The sequence below is a fragment of the Oryctolagus cuniculus genome, chromosome 12 (genome assembly GCF_964237555.1).
Source record: "Oryctolagus cuniculus chromosome 12, mOryCun1.1, whole genome shotgun sequence".
NCBI classification, from domain to species: Eukaryota; Metazoa; Chordata; class Mammalia; order Lagomorpha; family Leporidae; genus Oryctolagus; species Oryctolagus cuniculus.
Window position 1 is genome coordinate 54,033,102 of NC_091443.1, and position 21,735 is coordinate 54,054,836.

General features: G+C 43.7%; 1 protein-coding gene across 1 annotated transcript; it reads right to left on the reverse strand.

Moving 5' to 3' along the window:
• Positions 1–5,612: 5,612 nt before the first annotated feature.
• EDDM3B (epididymal protein 3B) lies at positions 5,613–7,642 on the reverse strand. Its single transcript, XM_002717880.5, has 2 exons — positions 7,485–7,642; positions 5,613–6,415 (listed from the first exon to the last, which is right to left on the reverse strand). Exon 2 carries the CDS (start codon positions 6,395–6,397, stop codon positions 5,954–5,956), a length of 444 nt encoding a protein of 147 aa, XP_002717926.1. The 5' UTR covers positions 6,398–6,415; positions 7,485–7,642; the 3' UTR covers positions 5,613–5,953.
• Between the last annotated feature and the right edge of the window lie 14,093 nt (positions 7,643–21,735).

Consider the following 21,735-nt stretch of genomic DNA (forward strand, 5'->3'; position numbering starts at 1 on the left):
TGGGAGCAGTGAATCCCATTAGGGTAGGGGTGGAGTTGACGCTTGTGGTTAGACCATCTTGGTCACTTGACTTCTAGTGAGCCAGGCGGGAAACTGAAACTTATTGTACAATATTGCAACTCAGCCAGGACCTAAGATGGTGCCTGAGGTTTGAGATGGCACCTTAGATAAGGCAGGGCTGGTTTCTACTAATATTCCCTCCTTTTGTTTTTTATAAAGTAGATGTTGTATGGGATTCATTAGCCCCAAAACCCCAGGAGGGGTGGAGGGACGATGATCTGTCTTCTAGAGCTACTTCCTGTTGGCATTGGGCAATGAGTCACTTTCTGCTGGTGTGGGGTGACACCTCAAGTCGTGATCTCCTGAGTGAGGAGCCAAGTATATCCCTGTCATAACATTTGGTTGACCGCCAGGTTGGTGAAGACTGGTTCATTCCATTATCACCTCCTGTAAACACTTAAACAGACAAGGTAGTATAAAAGCCAGGGTGAGAATAGCAGCCAATGGTTCTAGGAGTGGCATTAACCAAGTATGAGAGGACTTCAGAGAAAGGGAGAGAGAAGGGGTTCTTCTTTCTAGTTTTCTAGTCCAGATTGTTGAATACATGTGGTAATCTGTAGGAGTGTTTTAACATTTTACTCTACTTGGCCAGGTTGATTAACACAATGACAACATTGTTCTCCCAGGAAAACACAAGTTCCCTCTTTTTCAGCTGTTATAAGGTCCAAAGCTCCTTTATTTTGTAACACTACATCAGCTAATGTGGTGATCTGATTTTGAAGACCCTGAATAGCATCTGCTGAAATTTTAATGAATCTGGTGACCTCCTCTTGTAGTTGTTGGAGTTGTTCTTGGAACCAGTTAATGGATGTAACATTGCAGCCTAGAGCAGTTCCTGAGATTGCCACCAAGGAGAGGGAAGCTGCAAAGCTAATTCCAAACAAGACTGGGAGGAACATCGATCCTCTCTTGTGAGTGGAGGGACTAGTCTGTAAAAGGAAATTTGAGTAGTCATAGAATGTTAGATGAGGGAAAAGGACCACCAGTACACATGGCCCTGGTGTAGAACTGTTGATACAACTGTGTAAGGTATGATTTTAAAGAAATGAAGTTCCAGGTGGGCTGGAGGAAGGAAGCTGTGGAAGTGATAGTTATATTGATGACACAGGGAATGTTATGTGGCAAAAGCTCGTTAGGTTGTTCTGTTATGGTGGTAATCCAACATGTTGCATCTTGCCTAGCAGAATGCAGAAGTAGATGACATGATTCTCTGAGTGCTGGGAGTACAGGAGTTTGTAGAAGCAGAAACATTAGTGAAAAGAGTAGCCACAATAGGAGGTTCCTGAAGGGGAGCACATATAAAGCGTCGTTGTTGGTAGAGGGCCAAGGGTAAAGCAGAATCCAGTAGTTGATAAAATAGGGTGAGAGACAGATTGATGAGTTGTAGCCACGTTAAGGGAAGTTTGGCTGGGATAAGGGAAGTAGTGGCCATTTGGACTGGTTGTTGAGGTCATACATGGGCCATGCCTGATTACAGAGAAAGATGAGGCCATGGTGTTTGAGATCTAGGGCTAATTTGAGAGGAACAAAATTATTTAGGAGACAATGGAGAGGAGAGTCAGATGAAACATGGGACGAGGAAGCACCTGTAGTGACCTGTAGAGGTCGGACTGGCAGATAGCAGGCATCCCCAAGATCACAGCAGTCCAACAAGGAGAGTAAGGGAGTACAGGGTGGGAGTTCTCACCTGCACCCAGCGGAGCCTGGGACACAGAGCCTGTAGAAGAGATACAGGGGATTGAGTCATCACCCACACCCACTGTTGCCCGGGACACAAAGTCCGTAGAAGGGATGAGGCCATAGGAGTTGTGGTGTGTGGTATCAGGACTTCAGAGAGAAGTCACATAGAACCACAACCCATAGAAAGTCAAAATGAGAGGATCCTCTGCCCACTCCATCTTAACTCAGGATTTGGAAGGGCCGATGTGTGGATGGGAATCACAGAGCATTTGATGGCAAAGAAAGGGTCCTGGGGGTGTGTTTTGTGGCTGGCAGAAATCCGGGATCCCAAAGCAGCTCAGATCACTGAAGGGAGAGCAAGATTGATGGGAAAGCCTGGATCTGAGTCACAGCACCAGCACAAAATGCAGCAAACACCAGAGTTGAAGAGTTTATTGTCAGGAGGACCAACAGGCTAGAGAGAGGGGTCAAGAGAGAGTGCATGTAAAGAACATCAGGTCTTGTTATAGCCTTGCAGGGGTAGGGAAGTGGGAGCAGCAAATGCCATTAGGGTGAGGTGGAGTTGATGCTTGTGGTTGGACCATCTATGTCACCTGACTTCTAGTGAGCCAGGTGGGAAACTGAAAACTTATTGTTCAAGATGGCGACTGGGCCAGAGACTAAGATGGCGCCTGAGGTTTGATATGGCACCTCAGATAAGGCAGGGCTGGTTTTTACTAACAGTGGGGATATCATAGAGGATAAAGAATATTGGAAGGACTAAGGCCTCAGCTGAATTTTAAGGAATAGTTGGAAGCTAGAAGAAGTGACAAGGGCCTCAAAAGAGTGAACTGTGTATAAGAAGGCCCATGATCCCAGAGGGAAGGGCGTGTTTGTGACGGTTACCTTCTGAATGTCTTGTCTTTCATTGCTGCTGCGTACCCTTATTCAGGACCTCATTGTCTTATGGTGGTGGTGGTGGGGGGGGGGGCCTCATACAATAGCTTCCCTCACGGACTCTGCTTCTGGCCTGTGTTCTTTCCAATCCATTGTGTGTTACAGCCAAAATAGTCACTCTTATCCAGTGATTTTAATGGCTTCAAATATCTATAGGATAAGAAGGATTTCTGTTTCTGGGAAGGCTGGACAATAATAAATAAATCAACTGCTTTCTTATAAATCTGCAATGAACAATTGGAATTTCAGATACCATTTATATTTTAAATCCAAGAACCAGTAGCTTCATCTGGGTCTCTCATGTTGGAGTCAGGGGACCAAACACTTGGGTCATCCTCTGCTGCCTTTCCCAGGCCATTAGCAGGGAGCTGGATTGGAAGTGGAGCAGCTAGGACATGATTTAGCTCCCACACAGGATTCTGGCATTGCAGGCAGTGGCATTACAATGCTGACCCTGACTGATAGGATCTTGACATGTTTGTTTTTATCAAAGTAAAAATTAAATATCATGCATTCTATAGTTTTATAAGATTTGTCCCCTTGAACTTGTTTAACTCCCAAAGTCTTATGTTAAAGATATTAAGAGGGAGGGAACTTAAATGATCTTGTTTTGGAAACAATTAGATTACATTAGATCATTAGGTTGGATCCACATTATTCAGTCCTCATGGCTTTGTATGTAAAGAGCTACAGAGATCAGACACAGAAAGCATGTTCCCAGTCTCTTGCTGTGTGATACCATGTGTCACCTGGGGATTATGACAGTAAGAAGGCCATCTGCCATGAGTGACAGGTAATGGACCCTGGTAAGAGACTGTACTGTGCCGTTTGGACTTCCAGCTTCTAAACTATGAGTTACATGAACCCCTTATCTTTATAAGTTAGTATACCTCAAGTATTTCATTACATTTACAAAAAAATTAGACCTCTATCTGACTCTCTCCCTCTCTTTTTCCATCTCTCATCTCTATTGCTCTGCCTTTTCAGATAAATATATGAGGGGCCGGTGCTGCGGTGTAGTGGGTGAAGCCGCCACCTGCAGTGCCAGCATCCCATATGGGTGTTGGATCGAGTACCGGCTGCTCCACTTCCGATCCAGCTCTCTGCTATGGCCTGGGAAAGCAGTAGAAGATGGCCAAGTCCTTGGGCCCCTAAACCCATGTGGGAGACCTGGAAGAAGCTCCTGGCTGCAGATCGGCTCAGCTTTGGCTGTTGCGGCCAATTAGGGAGTGAACCAGTGATGGAAGACCTCTCTCTCTCTCTCACTGTGTCTCTCTCTCTCTACCTCTTCGTCTATCCCTGTGTAACTCTGAGTTTCAAATAAATATATAAATTTTAATAAATAAATAAATAAATATATGAATTAATAAATCTTTTATAAAAATCACAGGTCATGTAAAATACGAAAAAAATGTATTTGGAAGGGCTAAGTTCAGCAAGTGCTTACTAAGAAGATTGGCACAGATTAAAATTGAGACAGGTGCTGGACATCAAGACAGTGCGAAAAGGGCCATCCAGCACAGGCCCAGAGGCCTTGGAGGGCAGAGTGTTTCAGGGACTGGCCCAAGGCACTCTCCACAGGCTTGCTGCCAGAGGCCATCCTGAGACTGTGCTCAATGTACCACAGCACGGAGCTCAGTGGCCCCAGCAGGGGTTTACGCTGGTGCAGGTACAGCTTGTGCTACTCTCTAGAGAGGGAAAGCCGGCGTCTTGTGGAGTCCTCATGGTCCTAATTCTGCAGGTTCACAGGATGAACACGGGGGCTTCCACTATTTCAAAGGAAAGCCTGAGAGGCCAGCAGAAATATGCTGCAGGGGGCTGTGGAACCACAGAGATCCTGCGCTAGAATGCTGAGCGGTGTCATGGGAGAACAGCCAACACGCACCAGCAGCACAGAGACAGGCACAAACGTGGAAATGCTCAGAAAGCCCACCAGTTCTGTAGATGTGGGTCCACTCAAGGCCTTGGGGCCCGTTCCTTTCCCCACTGAGCACGAGATTCTGGGTTCAGGGTTTTAAGATGTAATGTTTGCCCTGCTGGGTTTCAGAGTTGCTTGTGATACCTTTTACCTTGTCTTTTCCTCCCTTTTGGAATAGGAGTGTTTACCTTAGGCCTGTTCCACCATTGTGTCTTGGAAGTGTGTAACTTGGTTTTGATTTTGCAGCCCGCAGTTGGGGCGGGGTTTGCCTTGAGTTTCAGGTGAGGTTTGGGACTTTTAGGCTGATGCAGAAGCATGTCATGAGTGTGGTTCTAGTATAGTGCAGTGATTATATTTGGTAGCTGAGCAGGATGTGAGCTTTCAGGGACAGTCTTCCGTCCCTACAGAATGCTATGGTTTAAATGTGGCTTTTCCTTGACAAAAATTAATGTTGAGGCCTAATTCTCCAATGTAAAGGTGTTGAGGAAAGGGGGCCTTTAAGGGAAATGATTTCAGCACTACTGGCCATGTGAAGGAGTCAATGACGGTGTCTTGCAGTAAGTTATCTTTCAAAGGAGTCAATAAATGCCTACTAATATAATTTCTATAAAAGACTGAGTCTGCCCCCCCACTCTCTTGCTTCCTTGCCCGCCTCCTCTCTCCTGCTCTTGTCATGTGACACTATCCATTGTGAGTCTATCAAGAGTATCTGATGATGGTGTCATACTGTAGCACTTTCTACCCACCAGCATCATGAGTCAAATAAATGTCTAACAAAGTCTGTCACCACACTCAATGCCCAGGTTATAACTCGTCTCCAGCTTAGCATGTAGACATTTATACCTCATCACATGCATAGGTATATCACACATGTTAGACACACACACATCAAGTGTACCTTAAAATATATTCACAGCACAAATTATAGCCAAACATATTCTATATCACATATATGCACAATACTCATATCAATCATTAAGTACATACTCTTAAGACAAAATTTATATACATGGCACACAGTTTGGAAAGATGCAATTTATTTGGGGAGTAATTGCCATTTATATTGTATAGGGATAAGGAGAGGCAATATCAAGAAAAGTTTGAGATTAGTCAAGCAGAGATGTTATATGAAGAAAATGTGGGAGTTAATTAAATAAGTAAGGACTGAAGATTGGTCCAGATAGAGAAATAACAGGCAAAGTTGTAGTATCAAAATTCCATGTGATGCCTAACCCTAAAGTGTTCTATACTGACACATGAATAGACAGTGGAGAGTGGAAGGGATTATGGATATATGCAGAGCCAGCACTTGGGAAGCACTGAATAGCCTACCAAAACATGAGCATGTAAGTAGACTCTCTAGTAGAGGATAGGTTCTGTTAAGTTTAAGCTTTCTATGCTATCAACATATCCATCCATGTTACAATGGAATTGAATGTGATTGTAACCCCTACTCTCTTTGTAGACATTTTCAGATTTCTCATGATAACACTTGAGTACTTTGAGGGTATTCCGGGTCCATACATATGCATTTCTATAACGATCATTCCAAGTGCCCTTAACACATATATGCTCTATTTTGTACCATGGGATATAAATGAATATGTGGGGGTTCTTGTCTTTCGGAGCTTCTTTTTGCTTCATGAGGACATCACATGTGTATACGCTGAATTCTCTGTTTGGACTTAGATAGTGCCGTTCCATGAATTCCTTCCATGAAAAATCCTTGCTGTGTACAAGCAGCCTGCATGGGAGGCACACTGAGAACAAGAGAATGATCCAGAGCTTTGGAGAGGATGCCATGGTTGTCACAAAGACTGTCTGCATGTCCATGGGGAAGAAGAGAAAGAAAATTACTGACACACTGCCCTGAGCCAAGCTCCAACTTACAATTCCTGTCTTTGCCAATACAAGCAAAAGGGCCCAATATTAGCATTTGCTTCCCAGACTAGAAGATAATAACTCACATTAGATAATAAGATTTCTGAGAAATAAATGCATGCAGCCATCTGAGTGGGCAAAGCCAAAAGTAGCAGAAAAAAATGAAGTCTGAGAGTTTTAAATGACTCTGAACTATTCTCTAACCACTCTACTTGAAAAATCAATCACCAGCTAGCTAGCTTTCTTCACCAGCTAAATTCTCAGAAGAATGTATGTCCAGAAGAGAAGACACTTAAAGATTATGTCAAGATAGTGGCGAGGGTTGCCACCGACTAAGGGAATGTAGACGGTGAGTGACCACCTGGGAGAGATTGCCTTGGCAGGAGGCTCTTGTTCTCTGAAGTCCCAGCCCAGGCTGGTCAGGAACACCATCAACAAAGAACCCCAGCGCTGAGGCACCGCTCTGGGCGAGCAAGTGTTGAGACTAACACTTCCCTCAAAGGAACCACTCTGGTCATGGCAGAGGGAGTTGAGTTGCCTGAAAAGGTCTCCCCTTTAAGCCAGCCCTCTGTCCTCATTTACCATGAGGAGTGCACCTGGCTCTACCCAAACCTCATTTAAGCTCTGAGCAAGAGCGTTCTTGCATGGGCCCAGTGCTTGTAACAGATCTGTGAGCATCCAGTGAGAGACATGCATGTGAGAGCACTTCTGAGGGTGTTGAGGGCCTACCTAAGGCACAGTACAGGGATAGACACGTTCTCATGTGTTAGCTTTTCCCCTGGTCACAAAGGCCTAACCCAGTGAGAATGCCAGGATTCCAGCTCTGAATGCATTATGCTTTGGAAGACCGGGGGAAGGGGGAAAGGCTGTAGCAGTGGGATAAATGTTGACTTGGATCTTGGCCTGTTTCCCGGGATTTGGATGACATTCAATTCCTAACCCTGCTATCTAAAAATTCAAGCTTTTCTAGGCCTCTTGCCCAAGCATCCTCAGCACCAGTCCTTCTTACCTCGCTCAGTTTCAGCGTTCAGGTCACTGGTTGTAGTATCAGTATGTGGATCTCAGGAGAGGAGTCTGTCCTTCCTCTTTGCTTGGCACCCAAGAAGGCTACAAGTATCAGAGGAAGAAATAGCAGCAGGAGATAGAGTGTTCCAGATTTGTAGTGGTGATGGTGGGGAGGGCGGGGGATGCCTTAGTGTGTGATCATGTTCCTGTATCTTCTCATCTAGAACACTTGGGTTTACCCTGACAATAACCTCCAGCAAGGCCATAGACATCAAAGATTGACTCCTGGGCACAAAGGAATTGGAAGGCACTGGAGGAATGTGACCCCACAGAGTTTATAGGAGGCAACCAGGCCTCTAAACTCATCCACAAACTTCTGGGAAAAAAAAAATCCTGGAATGGCTTTGCCATGTTGTAGGAATATTTCAGCAAGGAGAACTGCCTCTGGAAGTGTGAACTGTGGTACTTCAGTGGAAAGGTGAAGGAGAATCTAGTCAAAGATAATCCTAATGAATAAAGTGAGATATTTGAATGTGTTTTCTGCCAATGCTTTCACAGGCTGCTCCTAGCTAGGCCACCTTTGTTGAGATTCTCATTGGGCCATCTTATTAGAATAGCAGGGTGTTCCATTTATATCCAGATGTTGTCTTTGAACTCCCAACTCACATCAAGCATTGTTTGAATAATAGCTTGCGGGGGTGGGTGGGTGTTGTCTCAGAGAATCTCCCATGTGTCCTCCTACTGTCATCCTTTGGATTATGAAGAGAGAAAAAGGGAGGAATTCTGGGCATTTCTTTTACATAGCTAAAGAGATGATCCTGAAGACAAGTAAAGTGGCTATCCTGAGATCCCATATATCAAGGACCCTTTCCAACAAGTTTGTGTTACCTATTGAGATTCAAGTCAAGGAAGGTGTAATGAGCATAGAGAGAGGGAGAAGGACACATGAAGAAGCAACTAAAAAGAGGGCCACAGTCTTTCAAGGTATCGTATTCTATGGTATGTTATAGAACATCAACAGGTAACTGAGACTTACAAGAAGTGCATGTAAACATAGTTCTAACACCGTTAAGTATTGTGCTGGTATCTGTTGTTGATAATATTATTACATGTAAGGTTGTTCTATCCCAGGCATTTTCAATATTTCTTGTTAATCTAGTTTTTCTTAAGTAAGTGGTATTTGACTTTTGATGTTGAGAAAAATTTATTATGTATCCCAAGCTTAGATTCATGAATTGTACCATTAGCTAAGCCAAAATCCTATTGTCTCTAAGATATAAAGCCAATTAGTAAGCAACCTAAACTTAATTGCAGGGAATAGTACCTTTTCATGTTTGCAGAAATCAGTAACTATTAAAGCAACCCAGGATGGTGAGTCAACTATTACTTTGGAAAGTTGCTTAAACGGGTTTGCATTAGAGTTCTGCTTACTAGTTTTTGGGACAGTAGTTTCTTGGGTTGTAACTACTGATTTGAGTCCTGAAGGAACTCTTAACCTTTAAATGTAATCGTTAAGACATTTGACGGGGCCAGTGCTGTGGTGCAGTGAGTTAAGCTGTCACCTGCTGCACTGGCATCTCATATGGGTGCTGATTTGAGTCCCAGCTGCTCCACTTCAAATCCAACTCTGTGCTAACACACCCGGGAAAGCAGCAGATGATGGCCTGAGTCCCTGAGTCCCTGCCACCCACATGGGAGACTCTGAAGAAGCTCCTGGCTGGCTCCTGGCTTTGGCCTGGTACAGCCCAGGCTGTTCCTGCCATTTGAGGAGTGAAACAGTGAATGGAAGACCTGTCTCTGTCTCCCCTTCTCTCTCTGTAACTCTGTCTTTCAAATAACCATAAAAAAGAATGAAATCCTGTTTTTTTGCAACAAAATGGATGCAACTGGAAGCCATCATGCTTAGTGAAATAAGCCAGTCCCCAAAAGGCAAATATATGCTTTCTCCAAAATGCGGCAGTTAATATAAAATACAAAAAAAAAATAGGATGAAACAGATATCTTGTGATATGATTGCTGTTTATACTTCTGTGGAACTGTGGTCTTCCTACTTTATACTTGTTGAATATTATAGTTAGTAGTGAATTAAGTCTGTTGATTAAAATTATGTCTTTGTAAAAATTAAAGAAAAAAAGGAAGGAAGGAGAGGGATTGAGGGAGGGAGAGGGAAAAGAGGGAAGTATGGTTCTCACAACTGTACTGATGAAATATATGAAATTGATTTTCTTTATATTAGTAATATATTTTAATTTGCTAAACATTTTCTAAAACATTTTAAAGGATCAGCATTGTAGCATAACAGGTTAAGCTGCCACCTGCAAAGGCAGAGTCCCATATGGGTGCCAGTTTGAGTCTTGGCTGCTCCACTTCCAATCCAACTCCCTGCTAATGTGCCTAGGAAATCAGCAGAAGATGACCCAAATTTTTGAGCTCCTGCACCCGTGTGTGAGACCCAGATAAACTCCTGGCTCTTGGCTTCAGGCTGTCCCAGCCATTGTGGCCATTAGGGGAGTGAACCAGCCCATAGAGTATCCCACACATCCCACCATGGCCATAACTTTACCTTTCAAATAAATAAAATAAATATCTTTAAAAAAGAAAAATGCCATCTGCTGGGTTAATCCCTAGGGCTAGAACAGCCTGAAGCCAGGAGCCTGGAAGTCCATCTGAGTCTCCTACATGGGTGGCAGAGTCCCAAGCACTTAAGCTATCATCTGCGTCTTCCCACCATGCGTGAGCAGAAAGCTATCGTGGAAGTGGAGCAGCAACAAGGAATCAAACCAGCACTCCATTATGGGATACAGATGTCCCAAGTGTCAGCCTAACCCATGTGCCACAACACCTGCCTCAAAAATTATCTTTCATTGTTAATGAAGTTTCAGTGTTAATAATGTTTAATTCTGCCTTGAATATTTTAACCAGAAAAAAATGGAATATAAATATTACAACAACAACAATAAACACCCAAGGTTTTGGTTGAATTTATGAAGCCCAAGTAAAGCCATGGTCAGGCAGCAATACACTTAAATTTTCATAATTCTGTAACCCCAAGGCTGGCACTAATGGTGTCTCTCTCTCCCTCTCTCATTCTGTCTCTCTTTTCCTTGTTCTTACTCTCACCTTTTCTCTCAATGAGATTAAGTGGTTTGGAGAAATTAAGGAAAGGATGTGATCATAGACCTCCTCCGTAAGTTAGATATTGCAAGACTGCCAAGTATGCCCAGGTACAATCAAAATACTGCCTGGATTTGTAACATAATAAAGAAGAACTGAGAGTACAAGAGTCAGTGATGCTATCTGCTTTATGATAACAATGATGGGGAACAAAAAGTTCACCAGAATGGGCCAGGTACATTGAATGCATGTGCATCTGATCAGTCATTAACTTTACAGTATAACTTGAAGAACCCGGTGAAAAAGTTCAAACGCCCGTTTCATTTTCAATCAAGAAACTTTATGAAAGTCTTGGTTTGATTACAAATAAAACTCAGAATGAAGAATGTGAACTCTTACAAAAAGGAATACAGGGTCAGGGACACAACTAGGGGACAGAAGATTAATATTATAAGGGAACAGGGCATAGAAACTGGAATAGAATATAAATTCCACCACAAGAGAGTGGATGTCTCCATGCTGAAGTCCTTATTTTAATAACTCGGAAATCACACTCTGAATCTCTACACCCTAACAACACGTCTGACACTAGATGAATGTGGGCTCTCCAAACACCAGCTAGGTGGCCTACAATTTAATTCAATTCTGTCTCTACCAAGACTTTTAGCATTAGATCCTACAAGAGCTCAATCCCACAAGGTTAATTCTACATCAGTTGCCAATCACAAGTACAGATCTCCATTACTCCTGACCAATCATCTACCCTTAGGGGTCTAGAATGTCCCAGAGAACTCAGGAGAACTCATTAGTTATATAACTCAGGATCAGCTTATCAACCACAAAAAAAGAAACTCAGACATAGGCCATATGGAACAATGGATTTTAAGCATTTTATTCATTATCATTTTTTTGAAAGGCAGGAGAGAGAGAGAGAGTCTCCATTTGCTAATTTGCTCCCCAAATGTCCACAATGGCTGGGGGAGGGTCAGACTGAAGCTAGCAGCCAGGAACTCAAACAGATCTCCCATGCTGGTGGCAGGGAGCCATCCCCGGCGCCTCCCCCAGTGTGTGTCACCGGAAGCTGGAATCAGAAGCGGAGCCTGGACTCTAATCCAGGCACTTGGATATGGATTGCAGGTGTCTCAATTGTCATTTTTAACCACTGAGCCAATGCCTTCTGCAGACCAAAGGATTTTATTTGGGAAGAGGAAAGGGTTGCAATTGAGGCTGTGAAAGCTAGGGAAGTCCTAGGCATACACCCAAAGAAATCAGGGAAAAGGTGATTTTTCTAAAGACGAAGAAAAGAAATCCAGATAAACAGCTTCAAAATAAAGCTCATGGAATTCATTGGATACATTGGCACTACCTGGTTTATCTGAAATGCTGGGGCCACAGACTATTCTTGAGACAGGCTAGTTACAAGGCAACAAGTAGACATACAGGTACTTTGGAAATGCACACATGAGAGCTTTTTTGTGGTCCTTGTTGACGTCATTGTGCTTAGGATTTTGATACGTGATTCTTGTATTGTTAATTCCCACATTCCTCCTTTTGATAAGGTTATTTCTCTGAAAGCATCACTGATAAAACATTTAGGTTTAATTGTCCCTTGGCACTGGGAAGGATCTGTTCCAATCGGTCTGATCTCACATTAGAGGGAAAATGTTTACTACCAACAGTCAATGTTAAAAAAAAAAAAATACTTTGAATTGCTTTTGAGAATCACAGAGGACCAAAAAGAAAACTATCAGGCTGTCTTCAAGGAGTTCATTGTCAAATTCAATTTTTTTTGCTCTTTAGGCTTTGATTATCATCTCAAAGTCCTGGGCTAGTATTCCTTTGTTAAAAGTTGTATTTCTTTGGAAATTTTACAAATAATGTGTATGAAGATTCAAAAGAACAATACAGAATATAAAGAATAACAATATTACAAATTCAATTTGCAAAATTATTTTGAGCAATGGACCTAGGCCTGAACAGTTTATCAAATAACCATGGAGAATTTGGTGAGACCTTGTGGAGACTTGCGGCTTGTTCCCTTTTCTTGTGTGATTGGGTTTTAACCTCCCCAGGGGAGTTGCAGATAGTACTGTGTGTACTATTAGCAAAGGCACAGACACCTGCTCGTTCAGTTGATCAATCATCAAGAGCAATTCTGTTTCTAAAACTGCTCTGGCAAGGGAATCCAATGGTTGCTGCTGATGGACAACCGCCTTTGAAGTGGAATCTGCAAGGACACCTAAAGTAACAGATAAATTAGTCCATGGCAGAAGAGACTGACCGAACATGGGATATTTAGAATCACACAGATTACCAGGTAATATTCTTCTATGTCTGTGATGTGGCAAGAGAGAATCTATCCAAAAATCTGTTTCAGATGGATTATACATTGACACAGGAGTGGTCAGGTATCCTAAGCCAAACTGACCTTTTGTTTCCCATTTATTGAGACAAGGGGTTTCCCACATACATGAGAGTTTGTTTAATTCTCCACAGATAAAAATACATCCTGGAGCACAGCATACAGTTTTCTGTGGATGCCCTGTGCATTGTTGAGTACCAATAGGGAAGAATTGGTTTCCAGTTCAAGACCCCACTATTGCATTGTCACACCGTTAGTAGTTATCACTAATTAGAGATATTCATAAGATAGTGAAACCAGTGATTCATAACTAACTTGTTAGCTACTACTTTCTAAATAAAATATCCAGGTACCTGTTGACAGAAGGTAGATTAAAGGAGGGAAGGTGCCATGGCTCACTTGGCTTAATCCTCTGCCTGTGGCGCAGCATCCCATATGGGCACTGGGTTCTAGTCCCGGTTGCTCCTTTTCCAGTCCAGCTCTTTGCTGTGGCCTGGGAAGGCAGTGGAGGATGGCCCAAGTGCTTGGGCCTTGCACCCCATGGGAGACCAGGAGGAAGCACCTGGCTCCTGGCTTCAGATCAGCGTAGCTCCGGCCGTGGCAGCCATTTGGGGGGTGAACCAATGGAAGGAAGACCTTTCTTTGTCTCTCTCTCTCTCACTGTCTAACTCTATCTGTCAAATAAATAAATAAATAAAAAGAATGTAGATTAAAGGAAGCCAACCACTGAACCTATAGATTCATTAGTGTATTTCACAAAGAGAGTTCATTAACCTTTATATGTTTACCTGGAGACAAATTGTGAGGAGTCACGTGGGTTAATAGGCAGTCAGGGTGGTCCTGGGGAAACTGGGCAAAGTGCTTACCTTCCCCTAAAAGTTATCTTTAGCAAGGTCAAAAGTGCCTGCCTGCAAGCTTTCAATTTTCCAGAAGAATAGCAAGGGAGTGGGGATTCCATCCTGAGCTCACCATTTACTGTAAACAGGTAAATAAAATAAACAAGTAAATACTGCAAATATGACTGTGGATCAGGTCTTGTGATGGGTTATGTCCTTGCCTTGTAATTGAGCATCAAGCTGGTAAGTTTCTCATTCTTCTCCCAAATTGTGCTCAACAACCCCAGTACCACCAGCCCCTTCGCGTTTCGCCTCTCTTGGAACCACCCCACTCCACGCCACTCTGGCTGGAGGTCTTTGACTCTAGTAAATCTTGCTTTTAAATCTCTCTGCTTGTCCGCTTGGAAACTTCCATGTGAGACAAAGAACCGAGGTAATAATACTTTCTTCACTGCCGTTTCCCTGTAACAAAATCTATTTGAAAAAGAATTAAGGATAAGCTTGGAGCCTTTCTATAACTTCCCTAAGACTTCATGTTTGTTAGCTATCAGTTGATAAACAAAAAGCTTAAAGAGAAAATAATATAATACTTTTTTGAATTTTGCATAAAACAGTCATGATAAGAGAATATCTCCGGCCGGCGCCACGGCTCACTAGGCTAATCCTCTGCCTTGCAGCGCCGGCACACCGGGTTCTAGTCCCGGTCGGGGCACCGGATTCTGTCCTGGTTGCCCCTCTTCCAGGCCAGCTCTCTGCTGTGGCCCGGGAAGGCAGTGGAGGATGGCCCAAGTGCCTGGGCCCTGCACCCCATAGGAGACCAGGAGAAGCACCTGGCTCCTGCCATCGGATCAGCGCGGTGCGCTGGCCTCAGCACGCCAGCCGCGGCGGCCATTGGAGGGTGAACCAACGGCAAAGGAAGACCTTTCTCTCTGTCTCTCTCTCTCTCACTGTCCACTCTGCCTGTCAAAATAAATAAATAAATAAAAAGAGAGAATATCTCCTAGAAGCATCCCATTCAAAACAATATCAAAACTGCCTCATGCTTAAAAAAAGAGTTGGCTATCCTAAGTACATTTTGGTGTTCGTGCTGCAGTGTATGCGTGTGTGTGTGTGTGTGTGTGTGTCTGTGAAAGAGAGAGCAAGAGAAATACATCTGTTTGTGTGTTGCTACTTAGTCCTAAGTTTTCTCATCTTGTAAAAGTTATATTGGCCTTTATTTTGACAATGACCAATTTAAACAAATTGATTTGCTTCTCTTGAAAATTCTGTTTCATGCCTATGAGCCCTGGAATTTTTTTTACCCCTCTCAATAGGTTAACTTTCCACTATTATCTTTAGAAAAGGCATTTATTTCTGTCATCCAACCCTCTCAGGGTACAGCTGAGCACAAAAAAATTAGGAAGGGTCAACATGTCAAGAATCAGCAAGAAAATTGATTCTTATTGATTTCAGGGACATTTTCATTTATTAAACATATGTGCTAAAGCAGAGAAGAAAAGGTGCTGGTGTCTCATTATCTGGCCCCTGGCAACAAATGTAGCCACCATTGTTGACGACAGACACTCAAGACAAACTGGAACATGCAGGGAAATAAAAGGCAAGGAGAACAGAACCAGCTGTGGTTGGTGGGCTGAGGTTGTAAATGGGGAAAAGACTCATCAACATGAACAGGTGAGCTATTTTCATAGGCAACAAAAACATCTCTGAAACTGGTCAGGTTCAGTACTGGCGTGGAGGCCAGGGCATCCTCCCACGTGTCAAGAAGTGGTACCCTGGTGGCCGGCATCCCGGCTCACTAGGCTAATTCTCCGTCTGAGGCGCCGGCACCCTGGGTTCTAGTCCCGGTTGGGATGCGGGTTCTGTCCCGGTTGCTCCTCTTCTGGTCCAGCTCTCTGCTGTGGCCCAGGAGTGCAGTGGAGGATGGCCCAAGTGCTTGGTCCCTGCACCTGCATGGGAGACCAGGAGGAAGCACCTGGCTCCTGGCTTTGGATTGGCGCAGTGCGCCAGCCATAGCAGCCATTTGGGGGGTGAACCAACGGAAGGAAGACCTTTCTGTCTCTCTCTCTTACTGTCTAACTCTGCCTGTTAAAAAAAAAAAAAAGTGGTACCCTGGAGAGGACACTTCTTTATCCATGAGAGTTCCCGTCACTATTTCCATAGGTGGCCTTAGTGTTGCCCCTGTTGCCGTGAACAAATGTGTGCTGCCCTTGAAGGGTGAGGCCAGGTGTGTTAAATTTTCACAGTGTCTGTCACTTTAGTTGGACATCACAGTGCCTGGTAAGGAAGTATTGGTAACTGGAGTCATCCTGAGCCAGGGTTTGCAGGGTCACACTCAGATCCAGTGTGAAAGTCAACAGTATAGGGCCTGGTCTCTTGAAATCTCTTCCAAAGACAAGGGCAAAGGGGATGCACTGGGTTCCCAGAGCAGCACTGATTGCCGAAGGCAGCTAACAGGACTGGGACCTTTCCCTCTGACAAGGCATCAGGAATCAGGCATCTTTGGTCACCTAGCTATAGCTCATCTTTGGCCTTTATCATTAACCTTACACCTCTTATCAATCCATAAAATTGTACAACCAATGTTTTAGTTACTGTATCTGCCTAACAAATGACCCCAAGTATAATAGCATAAAACCATCACTTCTTATCCCAGTGAGCCAGAGTTTAAGATAGCACACACTGGGGACAGCTTGTCTCTATTCCAAAATGATTGGGGCTGCAGCTAGAAGATAGAGTCAGGGAGCTGGAATAATCAGAAGAGTCATTCATGGGCAGAGGCTTTATGTAGGCCAGTTAATGGAGGCTTCCCTACAACATGGTGACTGGGTTAGTGACTGCTGATGATGGTCCCAAGACAGAGAGGGTAAGCCAAACAGAAGCTGTATTACTTTAGCACCCAGTCTTAGAATTCATGAGTTTCTCTGGTTGCTCCTCTTCCAGTGCAGTTCTGTGCTGTGGCCCGGGAGTGCAGAGGAGGATGGCCCAAGTCTTTGGGCCCTGCACCCGCATGGGAGACCAGGAGAAGTACCTGGCTCCTGCCTTTGGATCAGCGCGGTGCGCTGGCCGCAGTGGCCATTGAGGGGTGAATCAACAGAAAGGAAGACCTTTCTCTCTGTCTCTCTCTCTCACTGTCCACTGTGCCTGTCAAATAAATAAATAAATAAATAAATAAATAAATAAATAAAAGTGAGTTCCTAAGACAAACCCAGAAAAGCTAACAGGGATCTTAACTTTTGATAGAGGAGTGTCAATAACACATGATAGAAAGAACACAGAATGAGATATATTTGTATGCACATCTTTGAAAAATGCAATCCCCTATGACTAGTTTGAAGAAAATATGACAATGTTGTTAGTAAAATGGCGCAGTCTTATGTATGGTACGATCTACACCCCTGACACCATCCTAGGCTCTAGCCCCCGCTGCCATTGCTGGAAGCCAGGTGGCCACATGGCCCAACCAGTGGTGTCAGCTCCAGCCCATCCTAATGGGATTCGCTGCCCCTGCTTCCCTGCCTGCCCCTGGCAAAGTTTTAAGAGGACCTGTTCCTGAACACGTGGCTCTCTTTCTCTCCGTCTGTCTCTTGATCTCTCTCTCTCTGTCTCTTGATCTCTCTCTTACACTCTCCTTATCCTTCTTTCTCCTTCTTTGCTCCTTCCCTCCAGGCTGTTGGGTTTCCTCCAATAAATGCTTTCCCTTGCTCCCGTGTTTGGTGTGTTTTGTGGCAGCCTTACAAATGTTTGGAAAAATTTAAAATGCATGTAGCTTGGCAATTGTACATCTAGATGCATGTTAATGCAAATTTTTCAGACACCCAGAAATGTACAAAAATATTTATTGCACTCCAAATAGCTATCAAAAGAAGACTGATAAATATTTATATACTAACATGAAGAGAAATGTAATCAATCAGCAAAAATAAAGGAATGAGATACACATTTCAAATTGATAGGTCTTGGAAACACAGTTGAGAGAAAAAACAAGTCTCAGAATGGTTTGGACCAATTGATTGTATTTATACAAATATATTTTAAAATCACACCTAGGAACATTGTATTTTACTTATGAATGTATCACATAGCAAGTGAAAGTATCCAAAATAATATTGGATACACTCCAAAGGTGTGATTTCATCCATGAAGAGTTAAGAGAAATAAAATGGACTCCACTGTTTTTATAGCTTCTTTATTTCAATATATTAGGCAGAAGAAAAACAAAATTTACTTGTTTTGAGTGTTATCTTATGCTTTGTATTAACAGAATTGATTAAATTTGGAAAAGTGTTTGATCACAATAAAAATATAATAAGCCTATGGGGCTCTTTAAGAACTCAAGAACTCCACCATCAAGTGTAGGTGGTCTAGAAGAATCCTTATCCTGTGAGGCGCTTTTACCCTGCTATTGCCATCCTCACACCTTGGGTTTCCTTTGCAACTGAACTCCCAATGTGAGCAAACAACAGTTTCTCTGTTTTCATTAGCACTGTCAAGGTAGGATGGCATTTTCAAAAAGAACTTTACAAATGAAAAATATGACTTAGGGTTGGACATTTGGCACATGATTAAGATTCCACTTAGGACTCTCACATTCCACATGGGATGCCTGGGTTTGGACCTCCAATATGTTTCCTGGTAATGTGCACCCTGGAAGGCCTTGGGTGATGGCTCAGATACTTTGTCTCTGCCTCTCACTCACTGGGTGAGTTCTAAGCTCCTCCTTCTCTCTGGTTCAGCCCCAGTTTTTGCAGGCATTTGGGTAGTGAACCAGCAGATAGCAGATCTCGCTGTCTCTGTCTTTAAAAATAAACTAAATAAATAGATAAAAAAACATTTTTAAAGTAGAAACAAAGAGAAAAGATTTGGGATACCTCTGGCACCAATGTTGGACTCTGTGTGAAAGTACCATCAGCTCGCAATGTAAACTTAGACAGTGGTTTCAATGGAACTACGTAAAGCTTGAGCAAAATTTGAAGTAATGGAGGACTTGCTTATTTGTAGAGAGCTATTGTTCAGTTTTTATCAAATGATACCAATGCTCAAATAGGACAATTTCAATTGTTACAGTATACTTTCTGCTGCTGTTTAAATTAATTAAAAACTATATTTTTCTATAGTATAACAAAGTGATTCTTCATACACTTTAGGGATATGATTTTTTAAAAAAATATTTATTTATTTATTTATTTATTTGAAAGGCAGAGTTACAGAGAGGCAGAGGCAGAGAGAGAGAGAGAGGTCTCCCATCTGCTGGTTCACTCCTCAATTGGCCGCAACAGCCGGAACTAGGCGATCCGAAGCCAGGAGGCAGGAGCTTCTTCCAGGTCTCCCACACGGGTGCAGGGGCTCAAGGTCTTGGGCCATCTTCTACTGCTTTCCCAGGCCATAGCAGAGAGCTGGATTGGAAGAGGAACAGCCGGAACTTGAACAGGCGCCCATATGGGATGCTGGCACTGCAGGCGGTAGCTTTACCCGCTGTGTCACAACACCGGCCCCAGGACATGGTTTAAGACAAATATTGATTGCATAATATCTTTGCCTCACACCAGTTTACATATGGGAAAACTATGACTTTATTTAAGTAATTTCATCAAATCATCTAATTAGTATGTGATGTGAGCCTTACTAGAACACACGTCAGTACATCTAGCATGTAAATATTCTATCCACAGAATTCTTTTTTTCCTTTTACACATGAAACAACATTGGAATTTAAAACAAAACAACAAAAAAAGCAATTCCTTGCTCCAGTGTGTCAAATGCACAGGGTTGAGGGGAGTGAAATGAGCCCCCAAGAGACCTCAAAGGTGGCCCTGGGCCCTAAGACCAAAACACTTCTCCTTTGAGTACAGGCTGGCAGTGATTTGAAAGGGGATCTCCAACCCACTCACGCTCATCAGAGTGCAGCAGCAGAAGTGTCCCTCTCTCTGTAACACTGCCTTTCAAACGAAATAAGTGATTTTATTGCTGTGAGCACACTGCAGCAACGCTTGGCCAAAATCACAAGTTTAAAAATCCGGAGCTCTGGACCCTTCTTTGCCCTCTGCTCCATGGCCTTCCTCAACACACACAGCTCCAAGGCAGAAAGGAATCTTACTTTTTTATGTCCCAACTCTGGTCTGCTATCCTGGGTTCATTCTCTCTCTCTCTTTCTCTCTTTTTACAGAGAGAGAGAGAGAGAATGAGAAGCCCCATATCCTGTGTTCTCTAATGCTCCCAGCAGCATTAGAGTGAGGTAGCCCAAAGTACAACTTCTGTGAAGCAGACATCGTCTATATACTGGGAAGCAAAAGTCAATTCTGGGAACCAGCACTGTGGTATAGCAGGTAAAGCCACCTCCTGCAGTGCTGGCATCCCATATGGGTACTGGTTCAAGTCCCAGCTGTTCCACTTCAGATCCAGCTCTCTGCTATGGCCTGGGAAAGCAGTAGAAGATGGTCCAAGTCCTTGAGCCCCTGCACCCATGTGGGACACCTGGAAGAAGCTCCTGCCTCCTGATTTTTGATCGGCTCAGTTTTGGGTGATTATGGCCATTTGGGGAGTGAACCAGTGGATGGAAGACTCCTCTCTCTCTCTCTCTCACTCTCTCTCTCTCTCTCTGTTTTTCTGTGCCTTTGCCTCTCTGTAACTCTGCTTTCAAATAACAAATAAATAAATCTTTTTAAAGAATAAAGTCAATTCGGAGAAAGGCATTGGTGATGTTGAGAGAGCCAAGTGTGGCCACAAGAAGTGCATGGTTTGGTTGAGACCTGTTATAGATAGCGAAGATGGGATGCAGTAGCTGTTAATGGGCCCTATTTCTTTTTTGTTAAATTTTAATTTTTATTTTTTTATGGGCCCTACTTCTATGAGGGGGTTGTTTGCTGGCCTGGCTGGCGTCTTTGAAATGAAGGCAATTTTCCCAGAAGGGGCTGCCCCAGTTTCATCCTCTGCTGTAGTTTCCCTGTGTCTCTCTGCTGTGGTTTGTGTCAGGATCCTTCAAAAATCCTCCACTCAGGGCCAGGCACTGGTATAGCAGGTAAAGCCTCCATCTGTGGTGCCGGCATCCCCTACAGGCACCGGTTCCAGTCCTGGCTGCTCCACTTCCAATCCAGCTCCCTGTTAATGGGCTGGGAAAGCAGCAAAGATGGCTCAAGTGCTTGGGCCCTTGCACCCACATAAGATACCAGGAAGAAGTTCCACTTGAGGATGGACATTGTGGCATAGTAGGTTAGAAGCTGCCTGGATGGCCAGCATCCCATATGGGTGCCAGTTGGAGTCTCGGCTGTTTCACTTCTGATCCAGCTCCAGCTAGTGTGGCTGGGGAGGTCAGCAGAGTATGGCCCAAGTCTTTGGGGTCTTGCAACCCACATGGGAGACCTGGATGGGGCTCCTGGCATTGTGGCCCCTTGGGGAGTGAACTGGCAGATGGAAGATCTGTGTGTGTGTGTGTGTGTGTCCCTCTCTCTGTAACACTGCCTTTCAAACAAAATAAATCTCTGCTCATATCCGGTGTCTGCTTGAGCTAACAGCAGCAGTGAGTCTGCAGGGGGTTGTGTTGACAGGCTTTGAGCTTTGTTGGTCAGTAATGCTGACCATTCTTGCAGATAATTGTTGGAAAGTCACAGAGCAGCAGCCGTTCTGGAAAGAGCTGTTTTGCAAGTTTCCACTGCCGGGTATAGTGATTAACATTTCTCATTGCTTTGTTTCACTCGAGAAGGCTTGGTTGAAAGTGCTGAATTTCATTCCAGTGAACCTCAGTGTGACACTTAGACCAAGCACGGAATGGATGCACACATCCCAGGCAGTCTCAGCAGCAGCAGGAGGACAGACAAGCATCCCAGAACTTCTAACACCACCTTTCTTTGTAGAGAGAGAACACAATGATAGTAGCAGAAGCTGAAGTTATTAATCGTATTGATTTAGATTTCTGTAGTCTTTTAATTTTTCATACTTCTTTAAAACAC

Excerpts from the sequence above, each read along its gene's own strand:
- EDDM3B (XM_002717880.5), bottom strand. The coding sequence starts at position 6,397 with ATGGCATCCTCTCCAAAGCTCTGGATCATTCTCTTGTTCTCAGTGTGC.